The sequence below is a fragment of the Hydractinia symbiolongicarpus genome, chromosome 10 (assembly GCF_029227915.1).
Source record: "Hydractinia symbiolongicarpus strain clone_291-10 chromosome 10, HSymV2.1, whole genome shotgun sequence".
Lineage (NCBI taxonomy): Eukaryota > Metazoa > Cnidaria > Hydrozoa > Anthoathecata > Hydractiniidae > Hydractinia > Hydractinia symbiolongicarpus.
In genome coordinates this window covers 25,909,832-25,923,752 of record NC_079884.1, presented here as the reverse complement: position 1 = coordinate 25,923,752, position 13,921 = coordinate 25,909,832, and the positions used below count along the sequence as shown (strand labels likewise).

The following is a 13,921-nucleotide window of genomic DNA, read 5'->3' as shown; positions in this document are numbered from 1 at the left end:
GTCTAGCGTTTCGCCCGGTTACTTACAATACCAGAGGATCTTCTATTAAACTTTTAGACAAACCCCTTGTTAGAAATTTTTCTTTTGGTACCAATTCTACTTTATATCAATGTATACTATGCTTTATATGCTCACTGTATAAAAATTTAAATGAAAAAAAGGAGGTTTAGGCGGAACTGGACCTCGTTGAACTGTTTTTCATCATTTGTTTTCGTGATGCACATTGATCCTAGAGGAAAATAAGTGACCAAACGTAGATACGCGAACGATATTTAATTTGCTGCAAAATGACCGTGTTTGAGCTAGAATGAATCCTCCCAGGTTTGACACATTTTTATTTTTATTAAACTTACTCACAACTTCTTTTATAAGACATTGTTTTCAGGCTATTTTTACCACAGCTGTAAAAAACATGAAACAAACGAACCGTGAGAGAGTTTCTTATTGGCTACATATTACTTTGATATACATTTGAATATAAAATTTATTTACAGTAAATCTTTAATAGTTAAGTTATATTCTTTGTATATATTCAAAATATTGTACAGACCACTACTGTATCCAATCCACTATCGTTCACAACTGTTTGAGCGAAAAAACATTTACTTTTAAGGTCTCAAACTTAATATATAACATCTGTTTTTTTAAACTTCGATTTAAGATTATGTCCGTTAGTATCAGCCAAGGACCAAGCAAGGTATTATTTTGTAGGGAGTACCTTATTCAAAGTAAATTTAAAATAATTAAGAAAATTTATTTGTTACAAAAGGCGAATAAATAAGAACTATTAACAATGAAATTAAAATAATTGAAAATCTAGAAGAGAAACAACAACGATTTGTTCACACAACTCCAAACTGTTCATTCGTTTTCTAGCTAAAATTATACGTTCTGTTCGTATCTTCTGGAAAAAAATACAACAATTTGGTTAACGTATGAGACGTTTCTGATATTTGTGTACATCCATCGTTAGTATAAAGTTTCGAGACAATATCGTTTACTTTCGTGCAAACTTGATGGATATCGTACGTTCTAGCATAGCTGGTAAGAGCACAACAAAGCGCATTAATGTACCACGATCCATCCACTGGATGTATCCAAGCTGTGTAACCTGATGAAGCAAAGATGATTTATAACAGGTGTGTAAAACGCTTTCCATGTGTTTTTTCAGAAGCATAACGCTAACAACCATATTCAGGTTCAGAAATTAAAAAAACTAGTCGTTAGCCCGTGGAAAAATCCACGGGTTCGCCCGTCCATTTTATACCGCATTGCGTGCGTCTCGCTACCTGCGCAGATAAGCTACCCTTTTGCGTGACAGACAGACGTATACGGGTATTATAATATACAAGAGCAATGCTAAGCATAATGCCGAGATTGACTTCAGCGGATAACCTGTTTCTTCATGTTTGGAGATTCATATGCAAGGTTTTGAGAAAAGACACCAATTTTTAGTGCGTACTTTCAGAAAAGGTAATTGCAAAAAAAAAAGACAATGAACACAGTGACTTGAATTTCACAGAAAATCAAAACATGAGAAAATACAAAATGTCACGGCAGAATGATTCGTGGATACTTAATAATAAAAATATTGCCAGAGAAGATACTTAATAAACGATTTTTAACATTTTTGCAAAACTTCTGCATGTATTAATTTTCGCGCTTTTCACGATTCTTGATTAAATTTGTGAAATAATGTACCTGTGAAATATTATTCAAATACAATTCGCGCAAATTAAAATCAGCAAAAAAAAATTAACAAAATAACAATTGCTTATAAAATATGTTATTGAAAAACAGCGCAATTTTATTCACACTAAGAAGAAAATGGAACGCTGACGGCAAAATAATAAGTGTATGTGTTATTAAGAAAAGGCTTTTCTGTCAAAATTATTTTAGGTTAATCACGAAAATTAATAAGTTTTCACAAACAATCATCCGCAAAAATTAGTACCGGCGAAAAGTAATTTTTTTTTCGTCCTGGGAAAATATATACGCGCGAGAATTATAGAACCATTAAGCGACAGTCACCTAACAGCATTTCAAAACACAAGCACAAATGAAATATTACTAACCCGGAGGGGTAGCATGGCCAACAAAATAATCACATTCCGTTGGGGACTTGTGTTTTTGAAACTCATCCATGTCTGCAGACATAAAATTCTTTTTCACATCTTGCCCATACTCGTCCCTTTCATATCCCACATCAATATTATCTCCACGGCACGCTTGAAAAAAGAAAACTTTGGGTTTCAAACTTAAAGTTGGTGACGCAAGACCATTGAATTGAGAAATAATATTATATACTTTAATAGGTTTGCCATCAATACCGTAAACTCCATTTAAACAACCATGCGTCATAATACAACAAACAAAGCTGTCATACTTCGAATGATTTTCTCTAGCATATTTATCAATGGTCATCCACAGCTCCATTGCAGTCAAATCTTTATATAGTTTCACAGTATACAGCAGCTTAGTAAAAGTTTCTTCCAAATTTATTTCATCTTTTCTGGTTCCTGGTCTATCCTGTAGAATAATCCCGTTTTTTCGAGCAAGAGAAAAGTCTTGATTGCTTAAAATTATGCATAATCCCCTTGGCTTGCTGGACATCTTGTAACATTCAATTTCTGGCCCTGCAGGCAGCGCATACGCTGAAGAGCTAGGGTCTATGCTGTTCGTATCTGATATATGTTCTGTAACTTGAAACCCAACACGTGAGAATTGATTCCTTATATTATCATAGTCGTCGTCAATACTACTGTATGACGGCATTGAAGAACCGCATTCCGATATAGTACTTCTGCCACCTGTCAGTTCCACATTGTCATAATAATTGTCGTCATATTGATCTAAACTTTCACAGGGTTCTTTACTTGATTGATAGTAAGCAGGAGGTATCAATGTGGGTGATGAATTTTTATTACGGTCAATTGTTGGTGAGGGTGGTTCACGTGGTGAAGTTGAAGTAGTGCGGAGGACTAAAAAACAAGCAGTTATAAGGTCAACTTAACCATAAGCCATTAAATATCAAGGAGAATTTATTGTTATTAAACTGCACTAGTTGCAACGAAGTGTATTTTACAGAGTGAATCAACCTTTCTACAAAAAGAAACCTATCTGATCAATGCAAAGCAAAGCAAAGTCCAAGATAGTTAAAGTGTAAAGGCAGTGCTACGGGTCTTGGTAAAAGCGGTGCCACACGATTCGAGTAATTGAATCGGATTTATCAAACTTGACAAATTTGGTTGGATAGCATAACTTTGTCGAATTCCCCGTTCCCTCTATACGGCTAATTCGCAATGCATTATGGTAGTTGTATTCCGCGAAAACGTAAACAAACCATTCGTAGTAACAAAAATGGCCGAACAAGTACACTTCATCCTTAATTCTACTCAAAACCAAAGCGATATACAAAATTCTAATCAAGACAACAGTTTTTTTCAAAACTTGGGCTCTCCTGCAAGCATTGGCTCAAACTTTTCATCAAGTTCAAGCTTTTTATTGCAAGCTAAAAGTAAAGGAGGAGGGATAACTTGCTGTGTACCTCTCTGTCAAAACAACTCAAAGAAGAATCCAGACTTATCTTTTTATGTCATTCCTAAAGACTCAGAGCTTCGAAAGAAATGGCTTTTTATGATCAGTAGAAAGGATTTTGTACCTTCTACATCGCATAGAGTTTGCTCTGTTCATTTCACTGGTGGAAAGAAGACATATATGAACAATGTTCCCACAATAGTCCCAAAAACTATCAAACCAACAGCTAGCAAACCAAGAAAAACTCTCAACAGTACAAACTGTAAATTGCAACTATTTTCTCCTGTGAGGGCTACGACAAATGACATTGCTGCAGAATTATCTGTGGAGGAAGAGTTAAAACAAGAGTTGGAAAAATTGAGAGCCGAAATTAGTTGTATGAGAATTCATGAAAAGGAACTTGATCAAACTATTGAAAAACAACAAGCCACTATAAGTGACATAGCATTTTCAATTGACCGGTTTAAACACAATGAAGCACACTTTAAGTTTTATACCGGATTCGAATCTTATAAATTATTCAAAGCAGTTTTAGAATATTTACAACCAGCTGCAAATAAACTAATATATTGGGGTTCAAATACTAACACTGAAAATACAAAAAATATAAACTCTACAAAACGAGGCCGATCACGATCATTGAGCGCAGAAGAAGAATTCTTTATGATACTGGTTCGAATTCGATGTGGACTTTTGTTAGAAGATATGGCTGTTCGATTTAATATGTCGACAAGTCACATAAGCAGAATATTGATTACATGGACAGATTTTTTTCAATATTGTGAGGAAACAATTTTATTTACTCACACTGTTGTTCTGTAATGTTGCTGTGCATGAAAGTGAAATAAAAGTGTGTTAGCTCAGGCAAAGTAATTCTGTTCCATTTTTCCTTTTGAAAAACTATTGTTTCCACATGTCGGTCAACTTTTGTATAAACAATAAAATCAATTTCATTGACTTGTGTTACTGCCATCACACCTTGACATTGGTGAAAATAATTATGTCTTTCTTTGAGTTTTGGCTTGCCATTCGATATTTGTAAAAAAAAATTTTTATCTTTGCATGCGTCAGAAATAGAGCAATCCTTTTTTGAATATGGGCACTTCACCTCAATCAATCGAGCATTCCCATTCAAAGTTGTTGCGCCATCAGGACTTGCACCTAACCACGGCCATTTTGGATTAATAACGAAACCACATTTTTCGACTTCAATATTTTTCTCGGTTTGATACCAGTTTAGAGCATTAACTTCATTTTCTAAGCCCCATTTGCAGGCCTCTGATGTAAAGTTTTTATTTTTATTTAGACATTTTTGTAATATGCTTTTTGGATGTATATTTTTTCTTCTATTTATAATAGATCCAAAATTGGATGATGTTATGCGTTTCTTTCTTTCTGTGTACCACATATCACATTTATACTGAGTACATGTGGATTTTTCTATGTCTCGAACTTGTTCGGCATTGACATGAATGAAATTGTTTACAAATGACTTTTGCTCATCTGATAACTCTGCTATTTCTGGTTCAAAGTCAAGAGCCTGCAAAAATAAATTAACTGTCGGACGTAATTCAACTGTTTCACTGTTTGTCTGTTCAAAATTAAATTCTTTTATAGATGTGTCATAAAATGATGATGGTTTATAGTCATTTCCTTGTAATAAATATGCCATTGAAGTTCCTTGCCCTATTTCAAATAAGTCTGTCGCTAATTTTTTGACTTTTTCGGTTGAGGGCTCATGTGCAAACAGTGGTGTAGAACAAAATTTTCTATTTCCTGTGACCAACGGTCTTTTGCGACTTTCATTTGTGTCTTTCGTAAGGTCTGCTTTCTCGAATGCCATTGCAGAAAATTTTATTGGTGCAGAATTTGCACTTTCTCCAGGTACATGCCATTTTTGTAACAAATCTGTGCATGTCTTGTCATCAGGGACAATTTTTAAGTCCAACTGTTTGTATTCAACCAATTGAAATAGAACTGCTGCGACATGCTTACAGCATCCTCCTGCTCCAGCTTTACATAAACATTTCGCATACAAAATATCACCACTTCTTTGACACAGGTGGACATAAACAGAATATTTTTCTCTTTTCATGGAAGCAGCTACAAAACATTTCACAAGAAAAGTTAATTTTTCAGCCATAACATTACTTTTAACTCTCACTTTCTTCACGTAGCTCTCCTTGAATAGTTGGTATCCAAGAATTTTATGCTTTGTAGCACCCTTCGGCTTGCTATCACAGCTATTTCCAAGAACTAAATATTGGTGAATTTTCTCCTGGGTGATCGAAGGCATAGCTGCAAGATCAGTTGACCATTGACTTATATCTTCGTGTGTTCTTTCCTCCACTTCTTCGTCCCTCTCGGCATTTGTTAATTCTTTAAAAACAGGTCTTGGTACCACACAAGAGCTTTGAGAAAAGCTAGGCCCAAGATCTGTAGAGCTTAAAATTATATCTAAATCTGTATCCTTATTTATTACTTCCATTTCGACTTCTTTCACTCCTAAAACCTCACTAACTAACAATATTTAAATGTTTACATCAATAACACGGGTTTTGGATAAGGGAGATAATGATTTTCTTGAGGAGATTTGAAAATTATCACAAACAATAACGGCTTTTTGTTATTATCGCCACAATAAAAAGAATGCTGTTATTTATTTACAAACTCTCGCTTCTGGGAGGGAAAACTGTAGAATACAACTACCATAATGCATTGCGAATTAGCCGTATAGAGGGAACGGGGAATTGGGTTTTTAGAAAATCAGACAGGTTCAATTTTTTTGGTCTTTTAAGGCTTTTAATCAAAATGTTTTTTTGTACATCAAATATGTGTGCAGTAAAACGCTAGTTTAGTTAGCGAAAAGATAAATAAAAAAAGTGATAATAAAAAGAAGTGAAATTTAACAAACTGTTCATTGGATGGATGGATGGATGTATAGGAAAATAGACAAGGACTTGTAAGGCAAAAAGCGATCTATTTTTGTGGATTGTAATAATTAATGCCACAATAGTTTTTGTCTGCAGAAATTTTAGTTCCTGTAAAGTCAGCAAAAAATGAAGACAAAAATGAGAACGAAAAAGCTTGTTAACAAGTTAAGTTAGTATAGACAACATCCGAAGTTAAAACTAAAATATTTTTTTTCCTTCTTCAACCGAAATTTATTTAGCAAACACATTGGTTGCAATGTTTATTTTTTTATTCACAGCTAAATGTTTTTTTTTACTCCAATTGGTATCACAGTGTGTAGTTTTGTGAACATTTGATGCATATATTTTGTCTCAATGACATTTTAGTTCCCCTTTCTCGTCCATAATTACTTAAAAAATGCTTAGTTAACTTTTCCCACTTTGATGTCTTTAAGACACTATGGCATATAACCTTCTCATTAAACTACAGAATAACGGTATAGCAAATAGCAAATACATAGCAAATATATAACCTTTTCGTCCCTCTTCATATTGTTCCTGTTCGACAATTTTTTGAAGTTCATGCCTGTATTCGTCAAGTCTTCGTATCAAATCCTTTCGTGATATTGCTTCAAATAAATCATACAAGGCAGATATATTGGTCTTGCTCAAATCCCCTTCGCTCTCGAACAACTGAAATAGTTTTAAACCACTATCAATTCTTTCAGCTTGGCCAGCTAAAAAATTAGAAATTAAAATTAATAAATTTAAATAAAGTACACTGAATAAATGCATGTAACATTTTTTCAATAAATACTTCTATAGAATGAAACAAAACTGCTATTTGATTTATAAAATCATTTGCCTTTCTTGTATCTTATATATATACAACAATAAATTTAATACACCAATCCGACATCTCCCGGGACCGTGCAGGAAAAAGGGTTTGAAGGAAAGTTAGTGTACACAAATTTACCTTCGTTAGTTTTGAAGCTCAAGCTGCGAAGAGTAGTTGTTATTTTTGGTTTCAGCTTTTATTTTTAAGTTATAATTTGCCATGGATTACGAAATGGTCAATAAAATGAATTTTGGAGTTAAAGATGTTCCTCAGGCTTCGTGGTTTAAAGTTTCTAGGTAGAAAAACCTGAATTGGTAGCTAGAGTGCTTGTTGCTGCTGAGACCAATGTTCCACTTGTTAAAACAGGTCAACTGATCAAGAATATAAAGCCAACTCCTACATGGTGAGGTACTACTGTCTGATCCCAATTATTTAACGTCTTGTTGGATTTGTGAAACGGATGGTATTACTGAGTGGCAAATGCAAATGGGCGTTACAGGTTGTCAACATTGCTATTTTTATATGGACTATACACAGATACATTTTCAACAAACTGGATTTTAATGAAGAGTACTGGATTGACTTAACATCTACATTCAGTGAACTTTACGATCATTATTTAATCTCATTTTACGGCCCAAAAGAAGAAATAAAAACGGTTATTTTTATAACAACACATGTACAAATCACATTATTTTTAGCAAGTGGCATTGCTAACACTCCTCTGGTCAATGGTATGATTCCTATGAAAAAAATTCATAGGAGATCCAGGTTCAAATCCTGGCAGGAGTGTCACATTGTTTTCTATATATAAACTTTTTCCTTGTTATTTTTTTAAAAAAGCAACAACATTGTTTACAAATTTTATAGAATTTGTAAGAAGTTATTACAGTACTGTAATAGTCTTGATAATGTTTTTTTAAGATTCGTGGCTAAAAAAATAGCCGTTTTATTAGGTGTCCAAAATTATTGGTCTTCTTTCTTCTTCTTTTTTTACTGATAAGGTTTAAGATTTCAAAGTGTTGCACAGGTTCAAACAATATCATCAGCATGGTGTAGCATTGTGATTGGCAATACACTTTTAAAAATTCTGTACGTTGAAAATAGATGCTTTGGCTGCATTATATACAAGCTTCCTTTTTGAAACTTTGTTTTCCAGTGATAACAAGTTGATTTTCTTATTTAAAGACTGGAGGAGATTATCTTTATCTTTGCAACCAAGGCATTCCTTTTTGTTTTCCGAATAATCATGCTCTGACAATACAGGAGATAAAAAAAACGGTTCACTAGGAGATGACAAGCTACTGAAATCACCGGGTGCTGGGGAGCTACCAGGTTCATCAAAGAAGAATTGACATTATCAGTTGATGGCAATCTTCTCCTTTGTGGACAAGGGTGACGGAATAGTGTTCGTCTTGGATTCACTGGAGCTGTGTCATAGCCAAGATGCAAAGAAGGATCAAGTCAGTGTGCTGAGGTGTTGGTTTCCCATCAACAAAATGAACAAAATGAATTTACAGTTCTTAGTTTTAAGCACAATTGTGTTTAAACATTTCCTTGTTTTATTCCACATTGGACCATCCATGGGAAGCCAAAATCTCAAATCATTTAGTCTTTAAAGGCTTTTTATTGTCGTTTAAAAGCAACTGAAGGTCCTATATATTATGATGATATAGTTTGATAAAGACATATAAACAGGACAAAATAAGTAAAATATTCCTTTTGAAGTCAACACTGTGAAACATATAGCTATATTTCACAGCACTGAAAATAAATATTTATTCCCAGTGGTTACTGTGACTGTTGAGAATTTAAACTGTCCAGTCAGGGTAAAGCTTGAGTCCTAATTAAACTTTTAAACTTTGAAATTATATGCAAAAAATGCTCACATATTTTGCTAATTATAAGGGTTAATTTGCCATAATTTTGATTATAGTGTCAAAATTTGTTATTTTTTATTCTAGTAAAATTGAGAAATAATATTTGCAGACAACGCTCTGCCCAAGTCTATAAAAAGCATCACTTCATGTCCAGTTTTAAAGTTTAAAACAGCCCTCAACAAGTTTCTCAAAACTCTTCCAGATGAACCTCCAATCCCCAGGACAAAATGAACCCTCAGAAAACAGTATAGTCACTGTAGTTCGATATAACCCTCATCCTCCTCGCTTTAGAGATGGAGTAAAAGAAGAGGAGAACTGACTGACATCGGTCGTCCACGACAGGCGTGAAACTAAAACTTCAAAAGTTAACATAAGTAACATAAGTAAGTAACATTATTGTTAGCGCTCTCTAAAGTTAATTTTTTATGAAATGTGATATTCTACGCTTTCACATAATTTTTTATAGCTTATTAAAGTTTGCTTGATAATATCAACCTTTTATCAGGCATCTGTGGTAAACAAAGGTAACATAAAAAACTATTCTTTTCTAAGAACAATAAATGTTTAATTTGGAGAGAAAAACAACTTATTAATTGAATAAAAATTGTTGTTTTCACAAATTTAATTTACCAACAATTGAAGCTGTTTTAAATGATCCCATTGATAGACTTGAAGACATTACTCTGTTGTGGATTCTTCCATAATGCAGATATTTTGGAAAGTGCAACTTTGAGCATTTCAGACATTGGTTACTCAGCCTACACCCTGCCAAAATAAAAATATTGCAGCACACCAGCTGCAGAGTACCTTTTACAAAAATATGTTCAGGAGTAAAGATACCCTTAGGCCAAGGCTTGCTTGTTTGTAGGATAGTTAATTTTAAACTTTCAAGAAGTGTAAAATTTGCCAATTTCTGATGTTAAAACAAACTGATCAATAATTTTTGACGATGCTTTTCATAAGTCAAATTAACCTTACATCATTAGTATTTCTTCTTGTTGGGTTTATAAAATTTTGTTTACCATGCTCAGCATGTGATGTATTAGAAAGGGGTAACTATAGAGGTTTGAAGTTGGTTGATCAAGTAATGAAAGTTATTGAAAGAGTGATTGATAAGTTACTTAGAGAAAGGATTGATAGAGATAAGATGCAATTTAGTTTTGTCCCAGGGCGTGGCACTACAGATGCAATATTTTTACTCAGACAGCTTCAGGAAAAGTATTTAGGAAAGAGAAAGAATCTCTATTTTGCCTTTGTAGATTTAGAGAAAGCTTTTGATAGAGTGCCACGTAAAGTTATTAGGTGGGCCATGAGAAAATTAGGTGTGGATGAGTGGCTAGTTACGATGGTACAGTCTATGTGCAGCAATGCTAGAAGTCGTGTCAGGATTAACGATTCACTTAGTGATGAATCAATAACTCCCATGAACAGGTTGTCCATGGGAGTTATTGTATGCAGATGATTTGGTTCTCATAGCAGAGTTGAAAAGCTTGAGAATTGGAAGAAAGGACTAGAAGAGAAAGGGCTGAAGGTAAACACAGCAAAGTCTAAAGTGTGAAATGTGACCTTGTAGTTGGAAAGTGGCCTTGTGGAGTTTGCAGGAAAGGGGTTGGTAGTAACTCAATTTTTTGTCAGACTTGCAAGCATTGGGTACATAAGAAGTGCAGTAGTATTAGTGGAAGGTTAAGAGCTGACATTCAGTTTATATGCAAGCGTTGCTGAGATTATAGAGAATGAAGTATTTCCAGCTTCAATGATGTACAACAGTGGCTTGTTAGAGATAGTTGAGAACTTCTGTTACTTAGGTGATATGTTGGGCAGTGAAGGGGGTGTTGAAAGAAGTGTTACTTGCAGGATAGGTTCTGCTTGGAAAAAGTTCAGAGAGTTACTTCCTCTGTTGACTAGCAGAGTACTGTCAATTGAGGTAAAAGGTAGGTTGTATGAGGCCTGTGTAAGAAGTGTTATGTTGTACGGTAGTGAGACATGGGCAGTGAAGCAGGAAGATCTTGATTGTTTAGAAAGGAATGATATGAGAATGGTTAGGTGGATGTGTAACGCCAGTCTGAGAGACAAAAAGAGTTCAGATGAGCTAAGAAGCAGGCTAAGTCTCCGTAGAATTAAAGATGTTATCCAGATAAGAAGATTGAATTGGCTGGGCACTTGGAAAGAATGAAGGAGGATAATTGGGTAAGAAAGTGTAGAGACTTGATAGTTCCTGGGGCAAAGCCCAGAGGCAGACCGAGAAAGACTTGGCAGGAGGTTATAAGGACAGACTTGATACAGAGGAAGTTGATTTTAGATCTAACACAGTCTAGATCAGATTGGAAGAAGGTCATTAATATACCCCGTCCAACCCATGCTAGCATGGAAAACGGGTGTTAAGTCGAGAATGATGATGATGATGATGATGATGATGATGATTACAAGCTGTATTTTTGCCTGTCGATTTTCATATATATAAAATCTGGAAATATCAAAATTCACTGTGCCACTGTAAAATTTATCTTTACTGTAAATATCATTGTTATCCTGTAAAACACATTGTCAAAGTTGCTAAAAAATCTTACCTGATATGTGACAAAGGTATCTCAAATCTCTAAGATCAGATTTTGTCAAATCATCATTCAGCCTTAATAGTAGGTTAGTATATTTTTTATCCAGTGCCTCAGAGTGAAGTGGTCCTCGGTTTGTTGACAATGGTCTCATAGCTTCTACAAAAACAAAAAATCCCTTAAATATTTTGATACCTGTTAGTTAAGGATTCTATTACCAATGTATTTAGCTATACATACATGATATACAGTATAGTTTTTTATTTCTTTGTTTGTATACATAGCTAGCTAGCTGACTATAGATGAATTCCAGCGTGCTTTTCAGAAGAAACCTCTGGCATTTGCGTAGCAAGTAAAAAAGATGCATATATACCAGAGTTAAAAGAGCTTACTGCTTAAAATGTGAAAGGTTATCTGCATCTCACACAACCACTTTGAAGGGAAGTTGATCATGGCAGATAAAAATCATCGCTACATTAGCAAAGTAAGACAGTTTTTTATCCTCCCAAAGATAACAGAGCAGATTAAACCACAAATAAAATTTATTTCTCTCTCTCTCTTTCTATTCTTACTACTCTCTGGCTCGCAGCTAGTAGCTAGCTTGCTTCTGCACGCTCGTTTCTGCTGAATTTATTAAACGCGCATTGAAAGAAAAAAAAAACTAACTCACCAAAGTTTCAGTGTCGTTAAAATACAAGGAAATCTATATTTGGCATTCTACGAAGTTCAAATTCATAAAGTAAAAAAAGGGAAAGTACAAGGGACTTTCCAACTTTTTTGGTTTGGTGTGACGTCATGGACTTTAACGGAACCCCGAAATCAATCTCCATCTCGGCTGTAGTAGAAAAGGGGGAATTAAAAATCGGGTAAAATACAACTAAGGCCCCGAACGCGTTTCATCTTCCAAAAGACGCTACAGGCCCTGGGTTTGAGGTTGGCTAAATTCAACAGTCTGCTGTTCTGTTTCATATATAACAAAAGTGCGACTTTTCGCTGGCTTTAAATTGAAATAAGAACGAGAGAGAAAAACATTTAACGGAAAAAAATACTAAAATTAAGACATAAAAATCATTTCGTTAAGAATAAAGGTTACGCGCTTCTTTGTTTTTCAGAACTTGTTTCTTCTATTCTGTTTGGGAAAGGGAAGTTGGTCAGAGCAAATATCAAGTCAGAAAAGCAAACAAATTGAGAAATAATGTAGTTATTTATAAAACGCTGTCCTTTAATTTTTTTATTGCCTTTAACTATTTTTTATTGCCTTTAACAGTTACAACGTACGACACATATAACACAACTCCTCATCATCTTCAATGCTAACCTTTTATATAGGTTGGGGGCTTGGTGATAAGGCTATTATAGCCTTCTTCTCGCTCCTGCCATTTTTTACCTCTCTAGCTAATATTTTTAGCATATGCAATCCTATCTTTAGATTATAAGATATAATAGCTTAAGATTTGTATTTTATTCTTACGGAAAACTGTAAATTCTTCAACGGCAAAATAAATTAAAAAAAAAAAAAAAAAACTATTTTTTGCAACATTGTTGCTAGTAGTACTTGCGATAGGTTGATGCTTAAATTCTGGAAATTCCCTTTCGTCATGTTTCGAACTTTAACATGGTGCACTTTCGCGTTTTAGTAATGAAAGATTTTTTGCAGGATTATTCGTAACGAATTTTTTCTTTACTTTAATTTTTTTACACGAAAATTTCGTGGGAGTTGAACTTTCGTTCCCTTTTATATTTAATCTGCATGCGCATGCGTGAAGAATGATGCCCTTTAACGCCATAAATTACTCATGTTTCTTGTTTGTTTCAGTATAATAAATGTAATGTCAATATCATAAGATACTGCTGTAAAAAGGAAAGATAGGCGACTTTCCATTGTTAATAATTCGTGTCATTGATCAAGCAGCTACTACTACTTTCGCGCTGACTACATATTAGAAAGCGAAAACGAAGCCCTCGTGACCAGATTGATCATTGATAACGTGCATTAAGGAAAAAAATCGAAACACAAAGGGGAATTTTTGGCAAGGCAAAAATTCGGTGAGTGGGGTGATTTTTGCCAAAATACGCCATGTCAAATTTAAAATATTTGCTAAATTAAGGTAACAGTAATGATTTCTTATCTGTCTGAATTGCTTAATTATTTATTGTGTTTTATTAATACGATTTTTTTTACTATTTCCTAAAAATATAGGC

At 34.2% G+C, this 13,921-nt stretch overlaps 1 protein-coding gene across 5 annotated transcripts; it reads right to left on the bottom strand.

The window, feature by feature from the left end:
- Nucleotides 1-424: 424 nt before the first annotated feature.
- Nucleotides 425-12,544, bottom strand: LOC130662450 (caspase-3-like). 5 transcript variants are annotated; one of them, XR_008989018.1, is made up of 6 exons: nucleotides 12,112-12,352; nucleotides 11,735-11,878; nucleotides 6,983-7,186; nucleotides 2,308-2,981; nucleotides 2,076-2,228; nucleotides 970-1,111 (listed from the first exon to the last, which is right to left on the bottom strand). XR_008989018.1 is itself a non-coding variant. In XM_057461327.1 (5 exons), the coding sequence occupies exons 2-5, from the start codon at nucleotides 11,871-11,873 to the stop codon at nucleotides 873-875; spliced, it is 1,488 nt and encodes a 495-aa protein (XP_057317310.1). In that variant the 5' UTR covers nucleotides 11,874-11,878; nucleotides 12,390-12,544; the 3' UTR covers nucleotides 425-872. The 5 variants fall into 5 exon arrangements, 4 of the variants coding, with proteins under 4 accessions (XP_057317310.1, XP_057317309.1, XP_057317311.1 ...); XM_057461327.1 differs by lacking the exon at nucleotides 12,112-12,352 and adding an exon at nucleotides 12,390-12,544 and having other exon boundaries at nucleotides 425-1,111; nucleotides 2,076-2,981; XM_057461326.1 differs by having other exon boundaries at nucleotides 425-1,111; nucleotides 2,076-2,981; nucleotides 12,112-12,350.
- Between the last annotated feature and the right edge of the window lie 1,377 nt (nucleotides 12,545-13,921).